Genomic DNA, 12,960 nt, shown 5'->3' with positions numbered 1-12,960 from the left:
ACAGATGCTTTTTTCCCCCTCCATTTTCGGAAATACTCTTGGAAAGTTTCGATTATAGTAGCACTGGTCAGCACCGGTAATTTTCAGTTTTATTAAAATGTTTAATATCAATCTGGAATAGCATAGAGAAAATCATTCTCTGTATATTGTCATTTAGGTCAAGAATTTTAAATATTTTGTTTGAAATATTTTTTCAGCTTTTTAAATTTTTTATTAATGCTTAGTTAAAAATATTTCAGTTGTGTTCAAACATAACTATTATGAAATACAAAAGTAAAATTTACCCGTTTTTAAAATGTAGTTAAATAAATAAATGCGTGAAATAAAAATACATTTTGGTCCTAAAATTTAAAAAGAAAAGAAAAGAAAAAAAAAAAAAAAAAAAAAACTGAAATCTGAAATCTTTCAGATTTTACATTGCGCCCAAAAGGGCGTTTATTTAACGTTTTGTGGGTTACCTTTATTTATTAAATATCATGTTCTTCGCGCTTAAACCATAAAATTCAGGTCAACAGCAATATCGTAAAATAATTTTAAAATGAGCATATCTTTAGAATTTCCAAAACACAGTCTCGTGCTCCGGAGATAGAAAAGTTTTTATTATTATTTTTTATTTATTTATTTATTTTTTCCCGTAGAGTGTTACCACTGCTCGCTTTGTAACCGTTGAGTTTGTTAATAAAAAATTTAAAAAAATAAAATCGCTAAAGTTTTACAAAGTACGAAATAGATAATAAAACAAATTCCAAATTTGGGCTTTCAGATGCCCATATTCGGGTGGAAACGTACGTTATTCAAAATTTGATGGCTCTAGGTACCGTCGTTTTATCACAATGTGAGAAACATACACACATTTATGAAGATTTTTCATTATTGAATTTCTTTAAATATAATACAAGGCTGTACTATTTGGTGGCAACAGTTTGAAAAGTGAACCGATGTTTAAAATTTTCAATGCAAAATGCGAAAACGAAATTAATAGCCCTTCTTGGCTAAAAAAATCTGATGTGTACACCACATGACTTCTTTGCACGGAATATTAAATTATGCCCACTTTTCCTACATTTCATTTAAACCTACTGAATTAACAGTTAACGAATTTTGAATTAAATCTACTTCGTCGATAGCGCATAAACTACAATAGAATAAATGCACTCTTTAAAGTTCACTTTATTTATTTACCATAGTGACACTTTGGCGCTAGTTTCACTTAACAGCATTACATCTCATTCATTTTATAATTGAGAGTGCACAAAAATTATATTATCTGAAGAATTACCACATCAAATACTACAATAAATCTAAAACGATGTATAAAAGAAATTAAACAAAGAAAAAAGAAACAGTTTTTCGCAGACGATTCATCGCCGCTTACCTAATGCACATGCGCTACTAATTAATTCAGTTCTCACTTCGCGGCAAGGCAAAAATATATAAAAGTTCAAAATATTTTCATTAAAAATTAAAAGATATAGAAAAACATAAAACATCAAGTACAGTTAAAACAATTAAAAATAGTTTCAATTTTTACAATTAAAATTACAGTTTCTACTCAAAAACAAGTTAATATCTTAAATGATAATTCCAGAATGAATTAAGCATAATTTATTCGCAACAATAAAAGAAGACGCTACTTTGTTGCTGCGAAGCTTAGTCTCTCTAGAATGGCAACAAATCCACTATTCTGCTAAGTTTCAAATGTAAACAAACATGACGGCCATGATAACAAAAAATTAGTCCTAGCCGTACTTAAGAAATTTTTAAATTATTGATAATTCCACAATTATTGCATGCAAGTAAGGTGACCAGATTTTAACATTGGTAAAGCGGGACACCATTGACCGGGGGGAGGGTGATTAAACATTTGGTCTATACAGAGTAACACAAATTTTCATAGAACGAAAAATATTATTGTAATATATTTTTTAAATTTCAACAAAAGTACAATTTACAAATAGATTAAAAGAAATTATATATAGAATTATTTTTTCTTTGGCATATTTCTCGTTTAAGGGAATTTTGTTTAGTAGATTGTTGTTGTTTGAAAGGTCATGACATTTTTCAGAAGAATTTGTCAAATTATATTTCACACATAAAATGGCTTTCAAAGTCTCAACACTTAATTGGGATTTTTCTGATGTCCGCACTTTATTTACCGTAGAAAAAAAGCGCTGTCACAGCATTAGTTCCTAGGGTCCACAGTTTTGAGTGCATTATTGTATGGAACATGGTTAGTAGTAAGCGCAGGTCCTCAGGAGCTCAAAGGATGCCGCCATGACATAATAGAACAATGGATGACGCAATGGGTGCGGTCTTCAAGGTTCAACACTTTATCATTCAAAGGCATAGGTTCTTTCTGAAATAGGTTTTCCATCTGAAAAAAGTAAAGCCAAATTAAGCACATATTGCAAATTCAACTATTTTTAAAGATTAAAAAATCTAAAAAATGGTATATTTCAAAAAGTTACTCACCTCTCTGTAATTTCGTGCCTGATCCATTCGAAGCAGTGAAGAAAGATTGTCTAAGCAAAAGCAGGTACGTACACTCAGGGCGACAGGCAGGAAAGAAATGCGGAACGTTGCTCGGGATAACCTTATATTAGGTAGGAACTCTTTATTTCATCTGAACGATGATTGGTTAAGAGACGGTGAGGTCATATTTCAAAGAATCTGATTGGTCCACAGAAAAGTATCCCTACACCTAAAGCGGAGGCACACAAAAGTGTGATACGGCAGACGCCATTTTGTAAAATAACAAGCTCCAACAGGTTACGGGTGATGTCACCCTCCTGACGCCATTTTGTAAAAACGTGCTCAAACAAGAAACGGATGATGTCATTCAAAAACGTGTTAAGCGATCGTTACCATAAAACCTAAAAAAATAGTGTCGATGCCACAAAAAATAAAAACTTTGAAAAATAGGGTCGTTGCCACAAAATCAAAACGAAACTTGGATGATGTCATTCCGTCTACGTCATTCCTTCCATCTACGTCAGTTCCGGTTGTCACGTGATCCAAGATGGCGCTGGTGTCGTCACTTCCGGGGGAATCCAAGATGGTGGAGACCACGCCCCCATTGCGTCATCCATTGTTCTATTACGTCATGCTGTGCCTTGCTCCAGGAGCCAGGCCATCACGAACTGCCCATCGAGCCTGTTCAAGCGATGTTTTTAGAATAGTTTGAAGGCATGCTTTTCCCATAGAAAGATCGAAGGATTCTGGAAGAGTTTTCTCACTAATAGGTTCGTCGGATACGCTTTCATAAGCTTCACAAAAGTTCATGCTTTGATAAACGAGGTTGGTGACAATGTCACTGATACGGCTAAAGTTTGTTAGCAATTCTTCCCACTGCGTAGTCATAATGCTGAGGCTACCTTTTTCCTCTCCTCCAGGGCAGAGTTGAGTCAAAGTGAAGTGGTCATCTTTATATGTAACTACAAAGTTCTTGGGTAACTCCAGATTGAGTGTCAGCAGGTCTGGTTCCTCCACTGTCATGATAGTTACGAGAACATTCAAACACCATGGCTCAAAGTTTACTCCTCGTCTTGTCGGATAGTAAGCTTTACCATATTTGGCATACTCTCGGATGTGCACAGTCACTTTTCCCTTGTAAATGCTGGGTCCCACAAAGACATTGTTTCCCATGTGAGTGAGTTCCTTTGGAATAGCCTCTTCGGTAAAGAGTCCTTTGCGCTGAAAAGGAAAAAAAAATGGTAAGTCGGTTGGCAGATAAAAGAACATACATAAAAATGAGGTAACATAAAATAAAAAAAAAAAGTTTATAAGCTTTTCGTAAATACGTACTTTTTTCTCGAAATGGGATGTTTCTTCTGCTTTTCTTTTGGCACAAGAGCTATCTGATTCTCTTGGAACATCATGGCTCAACGCTTTATCATTCAAAGGCATGGATTCTTTCTCCAATAGATTTTCCATCTGAAAAATAAAAGGCAAATTAAGCCCACATTGCACTTTCACAAATAAATTTTTAAAAGATTAACACTCTAAAAAATAGTATGTTTTCGAAAAGTAACTTACCTCTGCAGCGTTGTTGTTTCCTAGCTGATCCATATTCGAAGCGTAAGAAACAGATAAAAGTCCGATGAAGAAAATAACAAGGATCGTCCAAGCAAAAAATGTGCGTACACTCAAGGCGAGAGCAGGGAAAGAAATGCTGAACGTTTCTCGTGACAACTCTATATCAGGTAGGAACTCTTTATTTCATCTGAATGCTGATTGGCTAAGAGGCGGTTGGTCCATTATTCAGAGAATCTGATTGGTCCACAGAAAAATGTATTCGTTCGCCTAAGCGGAAGCACATAAAGATGTAATAAGGTAGACGCCATTTTGAAAAATAACATGCCCAAACAGGAATAGGTGATGTCATCCTCCCGATGCCATTTTGTAAAAGCACGCCTAAACTGATGATGTCATTCCAAACACGTGGTGTAAGAGCTCGTTGCCACAAAAAATAAAAAAATAATCGTTGCCACACAATGAAAATGAAACTTCCAAAAAACTTAAATTCTGAAATTTCTATTCACTCCAACTTCCACTTTCAAACAAACACTTCCACTTCGAAACCACTCAACTCCACTCGACAACATGGCGGCACTTCTGGTCACGTGATCCAAGCCACGCCCCTTTTCTGTGACGTCCCTTCCGTAGCACGAGTACCTGCGCTTACTACTAAGACACTTTCCTTTTTGGTCCAAAATACGCGCTAGGGTTTATTTTCGGAGGAGGGCAAAAATAAAAGTATATTTATATATTTTTATTTAATATTTATTTTACACCGAATACAGAAATTTAAATTTATTCAATTACAGTCATGTCATCTTCTTCTGGAACATCGTCATAAGTAAAATTCTGAATTAAACTCTGATTTTCTTCCAAATCCATTTCCTGCTGAATCATTGGTCTGAATTTCTCATGTCTTGCGATATAGCTATCGTTAAATGAATACTTCTAAGTAGGCTGTCTGTAGTGCATTGGAAACATCACTGTGAGTTATTTTTTCTCATGAATTTTTTACCCAATTCACAACTTCTTGTAAACCTGGTTTTACAAAATTACCTCGATGATTTCTCACCATTCTGTTTTCAATATATTCATTGATTTCCGTTCGCAAATGATCCTTGAATGGCTTGTTTATTGCAATGTCAAGTATCTGGAGGTAACCAATCATTCCTGCCGGAATCATTATTGATCAATCTTCCTCTCAGAAAGAAAGTTTTTCATGTCTTTAGCGCGGTGAGCACTGGCTGAATCCTAAACTAGTAAACCTCTATTCTGACCCCTCAACAGTGGTGGCAGCATAAAATCAACCCACTTTCTTATAACTGCTTGGGTGCACCAGGCGTTTTCACTTTCAATGACATATATTCCTGAAACACGTTGAATCTGGTCTTTTTACTTCCTTGTACGAAGTAAAAAAGCAATATTGTAATCGCGAAAGGTTTCAGGCAGCATATTTCAATGAAAATATCCAGTTTGACCGCTATCGAATCCACTCTGTTACCCGGCTCAGTGATCTCAGTTTCTTTAGTCTTATATGTTTGTAAATTGTACATTTTTTGCTTTAAAAATGATTGAATTATGTTGTTTTTATCTTCCGGTTAAGGATTTTATGCCTTTAGTAAATCTGTGTGCAATATTTTTAGAATTATCAGCAATTTTAAAGTTGTTTAATTGCCGCTAAGCCTTTTTTAATGGCGGCCATTGATGTTTACATTTGAAACAGGAGACTAGTGGATTTGTTGCCAATCTAGAGAAACTTAGCTTCGCAACAACAAAGATAACGCATTCATTTATTATTGCCAATTAAATCATACTTAATTCTTTCTGGAATTTTTTCGAGAAAATAAGTGTTTGAGATTTACTTCCTAATTTTTAATATAGATATTTTGAGTTTTTATATATCTTTACCTTCTCGCGAAGTGAGAACTGAATTAATTAAATGAGAAATACTCAATCGTCTGTGAAAAACTGTTTCTTTTTTTTTTTTTCTTTTTTTTCTTTTTTGCTTAATTTCTTTTATACATCATTCTAGCTTTATTATAGTATTTAAATAGAACATGTGGCAACGATTAGATAATTCTGTTCTTTAAATGATATAAATTTTGGGCATTATGAGTTATAATGTGAACGAAATATAATACTGAAGGGGAGTCATCAGTTTTGCGCAACACAAAAAGTGAGAATTTTAGCTGATTTTCGAGTTTTAATAAGTCAAATTGTTTTTGTCATACATATATGAAATTTTCAGTGTGTCATCTTTATACATAGATGATTATCTTTCTTGATTTATTTTACTTAATAGTGTATAAGAATTTGTTTTATAAAGAAAAAACTAACTGTATTTTCCGAAAATTTAAAATTTGTACTGAAGCACTGCTCGCAAACTAACAGTAATACAGATTTAGTTACAGTAATAATTTTTAAGTGAATCTAGCGCCAGAGCGTCGCTATGGTAAACAAATACTAGAGTGAATTTTAAAGAATGCATTTATTCTATTGTGGTTTATGCGCTGTCGGAGAAGTAGACTTAATTCAATCCAATAAGTTTAAATGAAATGCAAGAAAAATGCGTATAATTTAATATTCCGTAGAAGGAAGTCATGTGGTGTAGACATCAGATTTTTTGCCTTTAGTGATTAAAAATGGCGATACTTTCTTGTCATCTAGACGAATCGCCAAAATACAGGTAACACGGGCACACTGAAGGATGTCACACTGAAGGATGGTGAATAACGACCCAACATAAAACACAAAGACTGGTGTAGTCCTTAGAGCAGATATTTTTCCCTTTGCACCCAACCCCACTTCCACTTCCTGCACCCAACCCCAAATCTATTGCAATCTATTACAATGTAAATTTAATTTTTAATTGTCAAGAAAAATCTTTATATAAAGTAAAAATAAGGGCATTAGCTAGTATTTGAAATGTCCTTGAATTTTGTTTTATTATTTTCTTGATGGCCTGCAATAAAAGAGAAGAATTGAATCGTTAAGAATTGAAAAGATAGCATTCAAATCCATTTGTTCGTTAATAGAAAGTGAGAAAGCTGTTGTGAATCTCATAAGATATGTTGAGGGGTAGCTATTCGAAGAAAGTGTCCCCATCCTTTACTTTCCTGAAACAGCCCCGTTGTGATCCTAATGCGACACCGCTGAGAAGATAAGTAACCCATCAGTCACCCCTTTTGATTTTCGACTCATTCTGTGGGGGTTGGAAAAAGGTCGTTGCGTCGTATGTGTCTCGGGGGTTACGGTTCAGCCCAAATTTCACCCCGACGAGAGTCTGCCGACGCTAACGGATGACGATGCCTTTCCTGTGAACGTATCTCTCTCGGGGCAAACGGTGAACTGGTTAAGATAAATTCCAAGAATTAATTTGAAACGAACTGTAGAGGTAAACAATTAATTTCTCGGAATATTTTGTTTCAAACATTTCTCTGAAATACGAGTATTAAGAAAGCTAAACATATTATTACTTATACTTAATAAATCAACAGCATTTTTTAACGAATTCTTTTTGTCACATTATTTTAACTAGGGATTATTTTCGGGGAATGTCTTATTTTACAAAAAGTTCCGAAAATCACGATAGGGCTTATTTTCGGAGGATGTCTTATTTTCAGAAAAAGACGGTATGTACAGATTACAATTTAGAAAAACTTTAAAATACATTTTCACTACAGTAGAGCGCGCAAACCAGCGTCCGTTCTTTTCTCTTTCACATCTCAATCTCTTTTTTTTCTCCCACCTGCAACCAGGGGAGAAAGTCCACTCTCCTCTTCCGGCCGAGGCGAGAAGAGGGTTCTATGGTTCTATGTCCCTTCTTTTAGGGTGGGTGACCAAGTGTTTTTCAGAGAAGGGGAACGTTACAGTAACATTAATAATAATGATAAGTTCTTTTTCCCATAGACAACAGAAGAAAACTAGCTTAGGTGGCCATTTAGACGTTAAGAAAAAAGAACTGGTACTTAAGTACAAAAAAAACTTACGACCAACAAACACTATTGCAAATAGTCTTTGATCTTTTAAAAATTGACTACCAAATTCTCTGTAATTTAAAATATTGCAGTTATGATTTTGAGGCACTTATGGCACTTGAGTAAACAATTTGTCGCCCATTTTAAGACCGAAACGTGAAATTTTCTTAATAAAGTATTTGATTGACAGACATACGCTATTGCTTATATTACTATCTTGCTTTCTTTATTCAGTGAAGTTATATCTAAATAAAAAATAGCACTAGGCATACAGCATCGTTTTCTTCAAGAATTCCTAAACCTTTGCTCGCAAAAATTTTAAATCAAGGTTTTCTTCATCAACACTCTTACATTTTTCTCTGTAATATAAAGTACGCAATATAAATATAATACAAATACTTGCACGTAAATAAGTTAAATACAGCAATTATATTAAGAAAATGAACAAATTTTGAAATAAAAAAAAATTAGATTTTGTTTCGTTATTATTATTTTTAATTTTGCAAATATAAACAGATTTTCAGGAACAAATTCTAATTTCACAAAAGGCTGATGCAATTATTTTCATATTTGACATAAATCTGCTTAATTATAAATCATATCATTCAAAAATATTCAATCCGTTTCTAGATTTCCGTTCTAGGATTGCGTTTTTCGTACTTTTATTATTATGTTTTCTTGTGTTTTACTTTTTTTATTTGCATATCCTGAGTTTAAAAAAATTATATATTTTCATTTTGGATTTTAAAATGTATTAAATAAATTTAATGTATGTTTTCGCTTATATTTATTTTATGTGAGTTTTTCCTTGTAATCGCATTATATAGCTTTATATCAATAAATAATTAATTACCAATTTTATTATTAATTTTTTTAATCAACGAGCTTTTGATTATGTCGATCAATTGTAGCTGCATATGCAGCTATCGAACCTTGATCATCAATAGCCCCTTTTAAAATTTCATCAACCCCGCCCCAAGCGGTCAAAACTGACCCCGTTTGGAATCGCTGATCTTATTCATGTTCTTCGCAATCGCGTTAAAATTCTATAGCATTGCAAATTTTAAGTCGATTGGACCATGCTATGCGTTTGCGTCTACATAGACATTAAAAGCGCTTGCTTCTTCAAAGTAATGCGAGTAATATTTGTCTAGAAAATTTATTTGGAAGTGATTTTATTTTCAGCCATCTGTTCAATTACTCGATTGCATAACAAGTTTGATGTGTAGCCAAATACAAGAAATGGGGGAAAAAAAAAATAGCATAACATTGTCTTCGACTTTAGAAAACGCTTTAAAGATGGAAGTAAGCCTGTAATTTGGAAGTTTTTCATACTAGCAAATAAAGAAATGTGCTTACAACTGCCGGACGAGATATTTTTTTTATTTACGCTTTTCGAGATTTATATTCCAATTACATTTATTTTCAAATTAATTTAATCAAGTGCTTTAGTTAAAATTTTTACCGTTTGCTTTTACTATCTTGCAAAAGCATATACATTATTGTTCAAAAAGTGAAAATGTTATAATTAGATACATTCTTTAAAAAGTTGGGCATTTATAAATTTTGTGAGTGCGTTTAATTTTATTATTTTGGCTACAGATATGTTTAAAGGTTTTCATAGCAATGAAGTAATTAATTAATTAGTGCAGTTTGAATGTTTTTATTATCATCAACTAGAAAATTGCGAATTATTATTATTATTTTGAATTTTATATATGCGATAGTCCAAAAGCAGTATCAAAATGATGTCAAATTAAAATTTTATGGTATTAGAAATTTATTTTTCACTATTCAAGTTGAATAAATTAAATATAAATTTTAAAGTTCCTCAAACATTTTAGGATAGGCTTTTAAAATTTAATGAAGTTTTGAATTGTAATAATAATTGAATTAATAATTTTGAGTAATTGAAAAATTTTGAATTATCGTTAAAAATTTTGAGAATGAGGTAAATCTGAAACATAGCTAATTATGAAATAAGTTTTAGTGTTAGTCCAGAATGGTACATAAATTGGGATTCTGAGCATTAATAGAGAAAATGCTGAAAAATGTATTTTATACATTGTTATAATGAATATGAAATAATGTTAATGATTTAAGAGACTGGATAGTTATAATAAAATTGAATATTTATAATGAAAAAAGCTATAGGTTTAGAAAGAGTAATACAAATACTATATACAAATACTTGCACGTAAATAAGCCTGATTAAAGCCTGAAAAGCCTGATTAGGCCTGATTAGGTAATGCCATAATTTACTTTTTAATCATGGCTGAAAAAAGTGCTGCGAAGATTACAGGAAACTGCGATGTAGTGGATGACTGGAGGGAATTTGGGATGAAGCACGACCAGCTTGGTAGTTAGACATCATTTATTTCTAGAAGATGAATTTCTTAGCACGTCCTAAATGGTGGAACACTAGGGCTGCTAAATGCGACCGTAATTTTAGATACGCAGTTTACATTTTACTTGAGGGGTACCAGCTAGCAGAGACTAAGCGACATGTTTTCAGAAGGAAGGCGAAGTGATGACAGAAGATGCATTGTTAGTTTCGGTACTATTTATAAGCTTGCAAAGTCTTTGTTTTAGTTGTGAATAGCGATTGGGCAAAAGATTTCGAATTGCAGGTGTAACATGGTGTAGTATGAAGCCTTGAAGAGGGGATGTGTGCAATTAAAACTAAGAATTAAAAGACCATTCCAATTAAGTTTATTTGATAATAAATATTTCATCATACTTTGGTATCTTACACATACACGCACATTTACGTATATGTAATCTAATGTTGGGAAACATCGTAATTTTGGAATGCAATATAAAATAAATTTGTCAAAAGGAGTATCTCAGAACTAAAATCAGTGGTAGGTTTATAAGGGGGGGATTCTACACCTGAACATTTGGGGGCTCGTCATCTTAAGACACGAGGTATTTTTCCTATTTTTGCAAAATCAATTAATCATTCGGTTATCATCTAGAAAGAATGTGGGACCCTTCGCTGTTGCAACTTGTGCGACATCATAAATCTGGGTCTAGCTAAAAATGATATCAAATAGTATATAAATTAGTTATATGTTACCGACGGACTTTAACCAAGGTGCGTAAACTGTGGAACTACAGAAGTTAAAATCGTTGAATGCATGTAATAATTGTGTTTCCAATTTTAATAACAAAAATATCACGCAAATTTCAGAGGCCATTAGAATTAAACAACAAGAAGAGAATGTAATTATAACAATTCCGCTCTAAACTCAGATTTCTCAAATTTCTCATTAAATTGAAATTATTAATGCATCTCTTAATTATCACATGATTACAGCCAGATTTTTTAGCAGTTTGACGGCAAGATTATACACATATTACGGAAAGATTATGACGGCTTCATTACACAGAACAATATTTTCAGCACTTTTGAGGATATTGGTAAGTGCTACAACTTTTTATAAAGTTCGTAGTAATTAGAGAGTTTTAGGATACATAAAATAGCTTTAGGAAATCTGGTTACGAGTTTATTGACAAAACAGATAGATTTCCTTAGCTCGTGTTGTCGGATCTTAAGAGACATAATTTACCCATAAGAAGATTCCTTACACAATCCCTTTGTCTGCACACAATCTAAATGACATTACTCATTTAGATTGACATTACTCATGATGACATTATGTATCAAAGACTTTATGTACGCCAACTTTTAATCCTTGCATCAGCCCGATACAACATTAAATGAATTCATCTGACTGTACAGCTCAGTAACACTTTGGAGGAAGCCAATTTTAATATTACCAGTTTAAAGAAAGGCATAGTTTCACACAATCTGCAATAACACATGGGTAGGAATATCGACCTCTGGCAGACAAAATTGTGCAGTATGCTCTGTACCATCTGTTCAAGGACACTCCTGGAGGCTCGGTATTACACTTGGATATGATCTGCAACAAGATTGTTCTTCCGTCAGTATGAAAATATTTAAACCGTCTACTCCGATTCGGTCATTAATGATCTTGATTGAATGCCACTTGCTTACTGGAAATTGATGCATCCATTGACTGCATAATTGAAGCTTCAGTTGCCCCAGTGATTGTTGCCGCTTTGATCGACCCACTGATCTTGCGCCGATACAGCATCTGCTATCAAAGTCGCCTAATTTCGTTAACTACGATACTTTTTCAAAAGACTAGACGTTTGCATTGGTTACGTTCTTCTCTGCTCGGAGAGTTGTAAGTACACATTTCCCAACGACTTTGTTTCAAATAATTTGGTCAGTTCAATGCAGTTTTGGTCAGTGCATTTTTTTTTTTTTTTTTTTTTTTTCCCGCAGTGCTACATTAGAATATTCTCCTCGAATTTATCCTTCCAGGAGTTCTGTGGTTTTAAGGTTTTGGAATTATGAGTAATCTAACCTAATCGATATCTGTATCTTGTTGCATTATTTATTAGCCTCACAACTGGATTTCAGAAAATTATTGTCACCCTGAAAAATTGCCTAAAGTAAAAACTATTAGTTTATTCTTTACTACTTACACATTTAATCGTAATATGATCTACTGCATTTAAGATTATTTTTAATTATATAACACTTAACTTACTGATACTAATAATGAAAAATGTATTGCGTTTTTATTGATTAATAACACTTCAAACGGTTAGTTTGTTCATGATATATTACTTAAAATGTGTTGCTGCTGAAACATGCTGTTGAATTTGTTTGTTTGAACTGATTGCTGTTTTTGCCTCTTCCAGTTTATTCATTTTTTAGCTTGCTTCATACCCAGCAAATTTTATTTTAGTGTTATTTAATTTGTTAATAATATTATCAAGTCTTCCGTGTTACTTTCTACTGTTGTAAACATTTTGTGTTCTTCTGTTGCATTTAACAAAAACCAGTCCACACTTTTATGTGACTAGGTTCTTTACTTTGCTTTGAGCGTTGTGCGGGAAACGTAAAAATATTCTCTCACCCTCCGTT

General features: G+C 33.1%; 1 protein-coding gene across 1 annotated transcript; it reads right to left on the bottom strand.

Moving 5' to 3' along the window:
* Positions 1-1,154: 1,154 nt before the first annotated feature.
* LOC146996252 (uncharacterized) lies at positions 1,155-4,117 on the bottom strand. Its single transcript, XM_085819774.1, has 2 exons — positions 2,473-4,117; positions 1,155-2,374 (listed from the first exon to the last, which is right to left on the bottom strand). Exon 1 carries the CDS (start codon positions 3,931-3,933, stop codon positions 3,097-3,099), a length of 837 nt encoding a protein of 278 aa, XP_085675900.1. The 5' UTR covers positions 3,934-4,117; the 3' UTR covers positions 1,155-2,374; positions 2,473-3,096.
* Between the last annotated feature and the right edge of the window lie 8,843 nt (positions 4,118-12,960).

The sequence above is a fragment of the Stegodyphus dumicola genome, chromosome 7, assembly GCF_044657685.1.
Source record: "Stegodyphus dumicola isolate Sdum_Otavi_A_Nest chromosome 7, ASM4465768v1".
Taxonomy (NCBI): Eukaryota; Metazoa; Arthropoda; class Arachnida; order Araneae; family Eresidae; genus Stegodyphus; species Stegodyphus dumicola.
Note: the sequence above shows the minus strand (reverse complement) of the source record. Positions and strands in the feature narration are given on the sequence as shown.

Bases quoted from the DNA above. Each gene is read 5' to 3' on its own strand.
- LOC146996252 (XM_085819774.1), bottom strand. From the start codon at position 3,933: ATGGAAAATCTATTGGAGAAAGAATCCATGCCTTTGAATGATAAAGCG.